This window comes from Panthera leo, chromosome E1, assembly GCF_018350215.1.
Source record: "Panthera leo isolate Ple1 chromosome E1, P.leo_Ple1_pat1.1, whole genome shotgun sequence".
NCBI classification, from domain to species: Eukaryota; Metazoa; Chordata; class Mammalia; order Carnivora; family Felidae; genus Panthera; species Panthera leo.
Genome location: NC_056692.1, coordinates 43,668,770 through 43,682,023, shown reverse-complemented (window position 1 = coordinate 43,682,023; position 13,254 = coordinate 43,668,770). Strand labels below are relative to the sequence as shown.

The following is a 13,254-nucleotide window of genomic DNA, read 5'->3' as shown; positions in this document are numbered from 1 at the left end:
CTAGAATTGGAATGAGTGATTTTTACATTCAGAGAGGGTAAATGATGTGCCCATGGCTACACTGCCAGGGCTGTAGCTGAGACAAGAACCCATTGGTTAATTGAGCTGCTAATTAATTAAACAAGTGTTTAATGGATAACCTAGTGTGTTTCAGCTACTAGTTAGGTTCTGCAGGTCAGCAGTGAACAAAATATACACAATTCCTACTCTTACAGAGCTTACTTTCTAGTTGGGGAAGACAGAAAATGAGAAATGCCATTGCTGTTAATGTTAAGTACTTGGATTTAAGTAAAATGAGATGATGCGCTGGAGGACCAGTATGGTGCTAATTGAGATTAGATGGTCCGGGAAGGCTCCCCAAGATGACAGTCAGCTGATAATTTGGTGACCACATGTCCATTGCTTTTTGAGCTGTGCTGTATTTCTTCTGGATAAATATCTTACCCCATATCCTTGTTCTTACTTTTTATTCCCACTTGCAGTAGTCACTAGTGGCAGGATTAGCAGTCAGCTTTGCCTGCTGTGCTTAACTGTTATACCCCAGCATGTAGAAGAGGGCCTAGGTTATGGAAGGCGCTCAATAAATACTTGGTGAATGAATGAGCATTCACCATCTGTCTGTGAACTTGTATGGCAGGAATTTTGCATTGGTGGTGGAAAGGCATGAATTTTAGAGTCATGGACCCAGGCTTGAATCCTGGCACTATTGTTTACTATGACTCTGGCTTCCATTGCTTAAGCCCTCTCCGGATCTCAGCTCCCTTCCTAGTAAAACTGAGGAAGACTATCTGTTTCCAAGACAGTTTGTGAATATCAAGTATGGGACATCCTATACGGTTTGGCACATGAAGATGCTCAGTAAATGTTAGTTCCCTTTTCTTCTCATTGCTTGTGTGAGCAGTTTGCCTGTGGAACAGATTTGAGAGGGATGTACAGGAGAAAGCTGCTTCCCTGCATTTAGAAAACACTGGTGATGATGTGAGAATCAAGCCATTGTATCATGAAGTGGTTTTTCTCCCCTTATCTCTTTTCTACATAGCTTGTATTTAGCTTCAATGAAAAGCTTTTCGGTTTGCTGGTAAAGGATATCGAAGCCATGGATCCTAGCATCCTGAAGGGAGAGCCTGCGACAGGAAAAAGACAGAAGGTATGTTTTATTTTTAATAATCATTGCGATGTGAATTGTGCAGATTAATATAACATTCCTAGCCGTTCTCTTGCTCAGTGATTTCTTTTATGTTATGTACTCTTTCTTTTAAGGTAGTAGGGAGAAAACATTGCTTTCATAAGCTAGCGCTGTTATTAAAGTATAGCGGAAAATACACTTACTTGTAGACTTAATAGTAATTTGAAATTTGTATGGGTACTTGTACTCCTGGTTGAATGCAGATGATGATTATTGTTCATAAATAATAACAAAAAGACAGGCATTATCAAAAGACACATGCATTGAAATTAAATAGAAATAGTACAAGGTAGTTAGGAGAAAAATTAATTTAACTTAGATGATAGTTTGGAAGAATTGCTTTGCTCAGAGAGACCTTATTTCCCCTTCATTTTTGGCCTTGTGTTAAGAAGTCCAGAAGTCTATTATTAGACTAACTACTAATAATTGTCTTTCTATACAGATTGAAGTAGGACTGGTTGTTGGAAACAGTCAAGTTGCATTTGAAAAAGCAGACAATTCATCACTCAATCTTATTGGTAAGATTTGCAATTTTAGAAAACTCTGAATGAAGTGAGACTGTCTCTGTTATTATATGTGCCTCAACTACCACGCTTTTCAAGTCTGGGAGAAGAATAAGGGCATCTCCATTGAGAAGGTTTATCACAAAATCATGGAGGATTTCATCACTGTCAGATGTGCTGATACAGAAAAAAAAGTTTAAAACCTTCACTAGATATCATTGTCCAATAGAAGTGTAATGTGAGCCATATGTATAATTTTTAATTTCCTAGTAACCTAGTAACCACACTAAAAATCAGGAAAAATACAGATAAAATTGATTTTTAAACTTTCAATATTGAGGTAAGTTCAGGCTTACAGAAGATTTGCAAGAATAGTGCAGAGAGGTCCGATATACCTTTCACCAGCTTCCTTGATGTTCCATCTCAAATAACTAGAGTACAGTTACCAAAACCAAGTTAACATGGTTGCATGGCCACTAACTAAAATATAGACTTTAGGGGTGTCTGGGTAGTTCAGTCAGTTGAGGGTCTGACTTCGGTTCAGGTCATGATCTCACGGTTCGTGGGTTCAAGCCCAGCGTTGGGCTCTGTGCTGACAGCTCAGAGCCTGGAGCCTGATTCGAATTCTGTGTCTCCCTCTCTCTCCTACCTCCTACCTTGCTCACGCTCTCTCTCTTTCAAAAAATAAATAAACATTAAAAAAATAAAATACAGACTTTATTTGGATTTCACTAGTTTTTTCATTATGTCCTTTCTGTTCTAGGATCTGATTGAGGATCTCGCATTGCATTTAGTCATTTAATTTCTAAAGTCCTTCTCTCTGATAGTTCCTCAGACTTCCACCGTCTTTCATAACCTTGAGAACTGGCCAGTTGTTTGTCGACTGCCTCGTGCACGGTGGTGTGTTAAATGTGATCCTAGCGTCACTTCGGTTTGTGATTGAGTTAAATGGTGAATGTGCAGGTGAAGAAAGTCTCTCCAACAGACTCATAGCTCAGCCCTGCTTTTGTATGTTAGTCTTGCTTTTATTATATTAAAATAATGCAGATTGGTCTCTAAGAAAAGTAACTCCCCAGAATAATGACGCCATTAACTGTGTAGTAGTTCTGACTTGGGGTTGGTTTTCACTATGCCAGTGTCTACGCCAGTAGAAAGAAGAGGATTTTCGTTGGCTGCACACCACGATTTCCAAGGTTACTTAACTTCAAATATGTGACCTTTTTCCTCAATCCTTAAGTTATTCCCTTCTTACTGTTTTTTTCTGAATTTTACAATAAAATAAATGTTTCATAAAATTTGGATAGACATTCACTCAAAAATAGCTCACACACTCTAAAATTTTACAATTTGATTCTATTTTCATGTTTTATAACTTGTTCTTTTGCTTGACATATTTCAAGCCTCTTAATAAATATGCCTCAACAACATAATTTTTAATGACTATGCATGTTGTCTTATGGATTAGGATTTCTCAGAATCTCCAATTATTGATCCAATACATTTCTGAAGTGTTTTCTTTGTATTTTATATACCTTTCATACACCTTTTAAGATGCCTTACCTTTTTTTTTAATGTTTGAGAGAAGAGAGAGGGAGAGTGCGTGCATGCAAGCAGGGCAGGGGAAGAGAGAGAGAGAGAGAGAGAGAGAGAGAGAGAGAGAGAGAACGAGAACCCAAAACAGTCTGTGTGCTGTCAGTGCAGAGCCGGACAAGAGGCTCGATCTCAGGAACCATGAGATCATGACCTGAGCGGAAATTTGAGAGTCAGATGCTTAACCGACTGAGCCACTCAGGCGCTCCAAGGTGTCTTGTCTTATGGGCATTGCATGGCTTTCAGACAATGTGGGTATTTCTAAGTAATTCATGCAAAGGTGTGATTGATAGGTTTTTTCCATTGATAAATAAAATTGTGGACTGATATAGCATGCAGTAAATTTGGCCGCAAGAGGGCAGTACAGTATAAGAAATATATTTTCAGATCGCTTCAAAGAAGAAATGTTGAGTCCACAAAACTCTAACCATAAAATCACCATCTAGGGTAAACTTTTTCTAATGTGACCATTTGTTTTCTAATTTAAAAAATTGTATCACTTTCTTTTTAGTAGAATGTACTAAGGCACTTTTATTGTTTTTGAGATAGCTCATGTGGTTCTCTTGAGTTACTTTAGGTGGCACTATGACATTTAAGTTAGATAATTTTTGTCTTTGTGAAAGTGAAAACATGAATTTTGAAATCATTAAGACTTTAGGATGATCTTAGACTTTTGTGTGCAAATGGGGAAAAACAAAAATAAGACATCAGACTTATTCAGTGCATCTTCTCAACAAATATACGTGTTTATTAACTTCATCTAGATAAATCCATGCATTTTTAAATACACTTGCTTCAGGAGCCTTGAGGATTGCTAGATTTCAGTTGCATTTCTAGCAACTAGTATTTCCTTCATCAGATAGACACATGGTGTTTCTTCTAATCAGCCAAGTTAGTTAACTTGGTTAAGATTAGAGGCTAAGAGGACCAGGCTCCATGGATTGATCACAAATGGACGACTGTGTGAGCTTAGACATTTCACAAGTGTTTTGCTGGCCCTAAATGGGTCCAGGCACAGTAGTTAACATAGCAAAACTCATCCTTCTTATTAGAAAGTCAGCTAAGAGCATGTTCATCTTTGTAGAGGATAACTTCTCTTTATTCATTAAAGATGCCCAGTGAGTCTTATCTTATTCCACCTGGTAATGAAATTCTTGTTTCACATTTGATTATCTTCGTTTGACATAGGCAAAGCTAAAACTAAGGAAAATCGCCAGTCTATCATCAATCCTGATTGGAACTTTGAAAAAATGGGAATAGGAGGTCTGGACAAAGAATTTTCAGATATTTTTCGACGAGCATTTGCTTCCCGAGTATTTCCTCCAGAGATTGTGGAACAGATGGGTGAGTTTAAAAAGGAAAATTTGATCAAATCTTATGTTGTTAAAAAAAAAAAAAATGTGATGAAGTCTTTTTTTTAATAATGTTTTGAAATTATTTTTCAAACCTGCCAGTGTATTTTTGTCTTAACTTTTTCTTTTAAAAAAGAGTTTCCCCCAAAATTTTTGAGGTATTAGAACTTGTAAAATTACATTTTTGTTTTATAGGGAAAATAGAGATATTTGCGGTTACTTTATCTTATTGATTTATTTATTAATTTAAGTACGTCTGTGGATAGGACAGATTTAGAAATTTCATTTTATTTATCTATTTATGAATGTTTTCCTATAGGGCATATTTGGAAATTTCACCTGACTCTAAAGACCCACTGTGGGTCAGATGTACCCTGCGGAATCATCGTTATCTATTAGACTGTGGGCATTGTTCTTACGTTAGTTAGCTGCTGTTGCATTACCCAATTAGTACATCTTCATACCTAGTAAATGGATTCCTGGCATGTTTTGAAATTAGATAAGTTTGATCCAAAGAGACAAATGTAGGGTATACATGGAAGTTTCCATATTGCATACACAGAAATGTGCTGTTCATTTATCATTTTCTTCTTGAAGTTTTATTTAATTTATCCATGTGTGAAGTGGCTTTATTTTCCCTAGTGGAAATGCTGTCATGACTGTTTCCATATCCATATCATATAGGTTGAATTGGAATGTGAGCCACGGAATATCTGAGAAAGGAATGTATAACAGCTTCTGGCAGACTATTAGTATAAAAACAGTATCTAAAGAAAAACCCTGAAGGAATACGAATATATCACTCCCCTCACCCTCCATCATTCTTTATCTTTACATTGCTACTGGCAGATAAAAGTGTGGTGGGGAAGAGAACTGCTGTGTAGGCACTAAGTGCTTGGTTCTATTAGCCTCCTATTGTTGGTAGCCTTCCTGCCTGGCCGCTCACTGTGATAAATTACAGGCACAGCACACACCTGTTCACTGGGTAAAGGTCGAGTTTGGAATTGGATTAAGAGAAAATGACAGAGACCCTCATCACCTGAGTTTTATACACCTTGAGATGGCAATAACATACTTTTTTATCTGAAAGATACAAAGGCCAAGTCCATAAAAAAAACAGAATTTTAATTTGGAACATAGTAAAAAATGTGGTAATTCACTATCTTGGTCATGTGTATTTTGAAAGTTTATGGACTTATTGTCAAGACATGGAAATACTGTTTAGGTTATTTTGGGTGTGAGGAGAGATAAAAGGATGATCTTAAATGTTCTAAATTATTCTTGTGGAATGTTTTTACTAATTTTCCAGACTGAGAGAGTCTAATGATTCTGTTTCTTTGAACATTTATATTATCTGGCTAACAAGTAGAAAACCAACTGCTTCTGTTATAAACTATATCTTTTCATTATATTATAATATTTTCTCACAGTTTGGAAGCTATTAAGGATTCCATTATTCAGATACGAGTTTCCTGTTTGTGCGTTACCCAAACCCTGCTCATTAGGGCCTCTGTCTGCAGTTAGGTGGATAATGTGTGAAGGAGCAAAACTCCTATCGGTCGATTTGTGACTTTGCCAGCTGTTGAAGAGGTTGGAATTAAATCAAAACAGATTTGGGATTTTTGAGTGACTTTATGAATCTGTGTTTCTGTAGTCCATATTGAAATTAATTAAATTATAATACTTTGCTTTTTGTATAATACTTTGCTTTTGTGAGTGCTACTATCCAAAACCTTTTTTCGTGGATTTATTTTTCTAATATTTTTACGTTAATTGGACAAAAAATGGGTTCTGTTTAAAAAAATTTTTTTTTCTCTTTATGGCTTTTGGCCATCAAGAATCATGTGTTAACAATTTGATTTAAAGGACAAAAAGTATTAAAAAAAACTACCTTTACTTTTGAACTAAGTTGAAAGACATTATTACTATTTTTTTTTATTCTGAATGAAGATTCTCAATGTCATAAAGCTACATTTTTATGGTAAAAAGGCTGGGAAATAATTCTCTTGCTGTGCATGTGTCATTCCCTGTTTCCGTTAGAGTCTTCTTTTTCCCTTTGAATTTGGGGGGGAATTCCATAGTAGAGTACCTCATTGCGGTGCAAGAACAGTATGGTTATAAAATTCTCATTAGGTTTTGGTAAAGGCATATAAAAGTACAGATTGCTACATTTTGTATAGAATAAAAAGTAACACTACACGGGTCCTTTTTATATATATACCCTGTGTTCTTTTACCCTGTCAGGTGGGGGAACAAAATTGGCTGATTTCTTCCTCACTCTTAATTAACTAAATAGATAAATCTCTGTGGTTTTGGGATCCAACTGGACACTGGGTGTGATTGTTTAAATCGATTAAAATGGAAAAAAATAGTGATTAGTAAAGAATAATTTATGTAGGTTATGGGACCGTTCTGTTTTGTTTTAAGCAGAGAACTCTTTTACTTTTGGCTTGAGACCAAATCATTGTGTGTACCATGGAGTCTAGAATTGGGTCTACTTTGTAAGCAGGAATCTTCGCTAAATGGATCTTTTTGCCTATATATCAAAGTTGTGAGCTCACAGAATGATAAATTTAGAATTCTCTTCTCTCATTGTGTTTATGAATAGTTATGCTTTTAGGTAATACAGTTCTTTTGCTTGTAAAGCTTCATGTTACCTTCAGGATTGAAAATATAGTTTAGATATATATGGAATGTCGCTTTGAGGAGGTATAGGAAGACTAAAGGGCTAACCAGAGGCACGTAGTTCTGCAGGAACATTAAAGGTCAGATGAGGTCACGCACCTGCAATAAATGTCCTAGGAGCACCCAGGGTAGAAATGTGGGCATCACACACTGGTATCTGCAAGTCTCAGCAAATAAACTCAGCAGCTTATTGCTGTCCTTGAGCACACTCAAGCGTCAGCCGAATATATCCTTCCGCTCAGACATTTACTACACTTATTCCCTTCCATGCAGTTTCGGGGAGAGTGTTCTGGATAATCGATTGATTACCTCAGTTCTCATTGTAGCTCTTTTGTTGGCAAAGATAGAGATTCTGTAGAGAAACTTGATTTTTCTGCATCCCTGGCAGTTACCCCTAAATTGTAAGTGCCAGAGCAAAACAAAACAAAAAACAAAACCAAAAAACCTTCTTCAAAGAACAGTGGAATAGTTGTTAAAGAATTAGCATCTCTTAATGTAGTTTTAGGGCTAGGTTTACATGTATCCAAGGAAAGGGCCTTTAGCAGAAGTTACCCGTGGTAGGGCTAGAAGGAAAAGGGCTTGGAGACCGAACGGCCTCCAGCTTCACGCTGTCTTGTGGTGACTCTGTATCTTGCAGATATCCAGGCCACCTGGTGGGGAGGAGAGCCTCTGTTAGGGTCTTGTGCCCCCCCCCCCCCCCCCCGCCCCTTCTTTGAAACTGACACTGTTCTTTTTGGTCGCCTTTCTTCAAGTCTCCCTCTCTAAGCCCATTTTCAATCTGTAGTTTTAAGGTTTCTTTTGAAATCCTAAAGAAAAGCAACTCCTTTCTGATATCATACGTGAAACTGCAGTTACTCTATGGAGTAGAGCCGCCGAGAAGATAAGGACCCTCTCAATCACAGGCAGACATCTTTCACATGCTAAGAACAGTGCAAAAAAAAAAAAAAAAAAAAAAAAAAAAAAAAAATACTGTGGAAGAAAGAGCACTGAGGTTTTGTGCGCCATATTTGAGAGAGAGAGGGAGTTCTTGCTCAGATTAACATAAACACTGACACTCTTAAAATGCATTTTCACACCCCCACTCATGAGGAGAGATTGCAATTTAAATGGGGGTTAAGACATCTAGCCGAACTCCAGGGCTCTGTAAAAGGAACCCTAAGGCTAAAGAGCTTATCTGAAATTTGAAAAAAAGAAAAAAAAATGAAGCTTTCTGACATTCATCTTTTTTCCTTGTATTAGTCATAACTTGCTTTTCAGCTATATTTTAGGTTTTGAATGCCAACCTGACATCTGTTCAAGTCTGCCTGTAATTTATTAGGAAAGGAAAAGAAAGCAATTGCTCACTAGTTAGAGATGCAAAACTTTCCCCTTCTGCTTTTCCACAAAGTACTTGTGGATGATACTTGGATATGAAGAAGTAACAGTTTACTAATTTACTAATTCTAACTTTCATGTTGGGAAAATGTATAAAGTTCTTTTTTTTTTTTTTTACTTAGAAGAAGAAATGGCTTATGACCATGTGATTTCCAAAATCTCTGAAGCAGTATTTAGAGCTAAAGCACACATTCTAAAAAAAAATACTATAGGTAACTTTTTATAAGTTGACATTTTTAACCTTGAATTAATTCTTCCATTGGTTTTGGTTTTTTAAGTAAAATTTACTTACATTTGAACAGGAATAATGTAGCTATGCTAATATCTCAGAGTCAAATCATATATAAATTCAGTTGACATTTTTTATCAATAGACTTTTAGAAATAAATCTTTTGAGGAGGCAGAGCTGTCTGTAGAGTCTAATGGATTAGATTTGCTGGCAACTGCAGGTGAGTTACAGATCAAGAATTGGGTCACTGTCCACCAGTAAGGAAATAATCAAATAAACTATGCTACATCCTCTTACCCTCATTATGGAATACAGCAAAGCAGATCTTAAAATGATACAGATCCAAATGTACAGACATGGTTTTTTTTTAGTGTTTATTTATTTTTGAGAGAGAGAGAGACAGAGCGTGAGTGGGGGAAGGCAGAGAGAGAGAGAGAGAGAGAGAGAGAGAGACATACAGAATCCAAAGCAGGCTCCAGGCTCCTGGCTCCGAGCTGTCAGCACAGAGCCCAACGCGGGGCTTGAACCCACAAGCCATGAGATCATGACCCGAGCCAAAGTCGGACGCTCAACTGCCTGAGCCACCCAGGTGCCCCCAGACATGTTTTAATAAAAAAATAAAAAATAAAAAAAAAATATCTATATATATATCTATATATCTATATCTATATATCTATCTATCTATCTATCTCTATCTATCTCTATCTATCTATCTATCTAGATATAGATATAGATATATAGATATATATTTGTATGTATATATATATAAAACTGAAAGTAAATGCATTACAAAACTCTTTACAAGCACACATTATATTGAAAAAACGTTTACTTCTGTGAAAGGGGAGTGAGGATGGGAAATACAGGGAGATTTTTCTTCTTTTACTTGCTGTACTTCCGCATCTGAATGTTTTAGTGTGAGATTATATTTCCACTTGTGTAGTTAAGAAAACAAACAAAAAAGGTAATATCATATGCTGTTTCTCTGTTGTGGTGGCTTCACTGTCAGCAGGGGAACAGGTGTGTCCCACGCCCTTCATGAAGTTTCTGTGGAGGAGAACAGCGCAGGGGTAACAGGACCCCCAGGGCTTTGATGGCAGCCCCTGATGAGGGGAGGCAGAAAGTGAAGACCCAGTTGCTGATGGCTAACAAACTGCTTCCTCCCATTACTTTTTTGCATGATGGTAATGGGTATAAGTACCACGTTCCCTACAAACCATGAGAACATTTGCATCTGAGCCTTTACGTAGCCATGGAAGCAGGAGAGGGGAGACATGGGACACGATGACTTGAGGGAGAGCAGAATTTCTGATGTGGAAGGACCTGTGCTTAAAGTTGCTCGGTCTTCACACCCTTCCCGCTGAGGAATCCAGCTCACGTGACTCCTGAAGTGAAGCGCTGGCTGTTTTATCCCGTCTTATGCCCATATTTACATTGGTGGTGATGATGACATGGTAGCTAACACTTACATGGTGCCAGGTGCTGTTCTAGATGCTTTATGTACATTAGCTTATTCCATTCTCACAACAGCCTTATCAGGTAGATTCCGTATTGACGCCATATTATGGAGAAGGAAACTGTGTCAGAAAGGTTAAGTAACTAGTCCAAGATACACAGCTAGTGAGTGGCGGAGTCAGATTTGAACCCAGACAGTCTGGCCTCAGAGTCCATACCCTTAACATGTACGTTGTTTTTCTCTCATGAAGGCCCATCATAGAAAACTGCTAAAATAGGCCTTCTCAGCCCCACTTCTTGGGGACCTCTGAGGCGGTCTTGGAGAGATCTAGAGCCAAGGGATTTTCAACTGTGGCGTCATAGACATTTTTAGACTGGATAATTATTTGGCATGGGGCGCTGGCTGTCCTGTGAATTGTAGGATGTTTAGCAGCCTCTACCTACTAGATGCCAGTGACACTTTGCACCCACCCCTAGAGGTGACAACCAAAACTATGTCCAGACATTGCCAAAATGGTCCCCGGGGGGCAAAATCACCCTTGGTGATCTAGTGCAATCCCCTGGCTTCTTCTCTTTACAGATGTGGAAACTATGGCCCAAGGTCACTAAGCAAGGCAGAGGCACAGGCAGAGGCACAACTAGGACTAGAACTTGGTTCTCCTGATTCAGGAGTTCTTAAAGGAGGAGAAGGAAATGACATACAGTTTGTACAACTCGTAAGTGGCAGAGCTCGGGTTGGAAGGAGGACATCTGGTTCCAGGGTCTGTATTCTCAACTGCCTCTCCAGATGCTGGAGAGATGAAGCCAAGAATCAAGTAGTCGAGGAAGCTTTCAATTTTACGTCAAAGAATATTTTATGATGAGTAACTAAGTACAACTTATGCCTTTCTTCCTTAATTAATTCTCCAAGAAATTGACAAAGTTTTCCATCTGTAAAGGTTCTCAGAACTTAGAAATGATAGGTTAGGAAGGTGAAGAGGAAGAGAAGGGTTGTTAAAACACTGAAGATCTGTATGTCTGGCCTCACCCCCCCCCCCACCATTGCCTGTATACAGTTATAAAAAGGCATTCAGAAAATAAGCTACAGAAATCTGACTTTTGTATTTAGATATCAGACACTTTCTTAAACTGTTTAAACTTCTCCAACATCTCTCTGCTAAAGAATTAAACCACCTCCTTCATCTTCCTCTTTGTCATCCTTTTCTTCTTCCTCCCCCTCTTCCTGATTCTCTTCCTTCTCCTCCCCTCGACCCCTTTTCTTCTTCCGCTTCTTTTTGAGATTAGAAGCATTTTCCAAAATTTCAGATTTTTGTCATGGCAGTGAGGGTGTTGCCCGAAAATATAAAGATCTCTTTATCTGTTTCTGTTTTAAAATTTGAGCAGAGAAACTGCCCCAATTGAGATTTCTTAGTTTTCTTATTTCTGGCAGTTTCTGGAACTTAAGTGTGGCAAAAATCAGTGGACTTCTCTTGGCCTGAAGTAAGAAGTGTAAGTGTGCAATGTGTGGGATTGAATGGACGCTCTGTGACACTAAGGTTTATAAATAAACTACCACCCTAGTAACTGGATGTATTCAAATTGTCATGAGCTCAAAGACCTGAAGCATTGGTTGTAGGACTGTAATGCCTAATACTTAATAAGTCTAGTCCACTTTCTTCATGTGTTTTTTGGCATCTGTTGTAGCATTAATACAGGGAAGGAAGTGATTGGAATGGGTATGTCAGAAGCTTTGTCTTAAGTATATTGTCAACATAGAGATGGAACATAAATGTTAACTAATCATGTAGAAGTTAAGCACCATAACCTAACAAATGATATCAAAAGTGTATATGATAAAGTGCCAAATGAGTGGTCTAATTGAAAAGTCCTATAGCAATTTTAAGAGAAAGAATCACAGAAGACTTCATGGAGGAGGCAGAACTTAATTAGGCCTTGAATGCTGAGGGATTTGGGATAGGAGGGGAAAGGATGGTTATCCATGCCCTGGGAAGAGTGACAGACTCAGCAAGGTATAGAATCCACAGTTTAGACCAGTCTAGCAGAGCTGGTTTTGGAAGAAGCAAGAAATTAGATTTAAAAGTTAGGTTGGAGTTGTGTTGTAGAAAGCTGTGAATCAGGAGATGAGGACTCCTTTGTTTTACTGAATGTTTGACCTTCCAGACAGACTCCGGTGCTTCTCCTATGCTTCCTCTGTACCTTGTATGTACTTAGAATGTAGCTCTATTCTTAATATACTGTAATTATTCATTTGCATTACACACATTAGGGGGAATTTCTCCCCCTCGGCATTTTTGACATTTTAGGCTGGGGAATTCTTTGTTGGGAGAAGGGCCCAAATCTGTTTGTTGTAGGCTGTTTAGCAGCATCTCTGACCTCTATCCACTCAATGCCAGTAGTTCCCTCCTTCCTTCCTGCCTCCTGTGTAGTGATCAGAACTGTTTCCCCTGAATGGCAAAATCGCCCTGCATTGAGAACCAGGGCTCTAAGACTTTGAAGGCACAATCGTAATGTCTTTTTATCCATGTGTTGTCAGCATCAGGGCTGTTTGCAGTATGGTCTTTGGACCACTGCTGGACCATGAACCATTGTTACCAGTCCACAATGAAATAAATATTGAAACTCAGAGTAAGAATTTAGAAACTTTTTTTTTTTTTTTTTAGCAATTTAACATCATCATGTTTTTTATTGTATTTTGTAAAAATATTGATGAGAAACTTGTAAAAGAAAACTGGACCTTAGCATATATAGTTTGAGAAGTATTGCCCTATGTAAATATTTGTTAAATGAATGACATATTTTTTTTAAAGATTTTATTTTTAAGTAATCTCTACACCCAACGTGGGGCTTGGATTTATAGCCTAAGAGTTGCATGCTCTACCA

At 37.9% G+C, this 13,254-nt stretch overlaps 1 protein-coding gene across 2 annotated transcripts in view; it reads left to right on the top strand.

Moving 5' to 3' along the window:
* The window catches only part of NSF (N-ethylmaleimide sensitive factor, vesicle fusing ATPase), a 146,211-nt gene that overhangs the window by 40,083 nt on the left and 92,874 nt on the right, over positions 1-13,254 (top strand). For both annotated transcript variants that reach the window (XM_042914712.1, XM_042914711.1), the window contains exons 6-8: positions 1,040-1,147; positions 1,629-1,704; positions 4,468-4,623. In XM_042914712.1, coding sequence (XP_042770646.1) covers positions 1,040-1,147; positions 1,629-1,704; positions 4,468-4,623 — 340 coding nt within the window. The remainder of the gene's footprint in view (positions 1-1,039; positions 1,148-1,628; positions 1,705-4,467; positions 4,624-13,254) is intronic.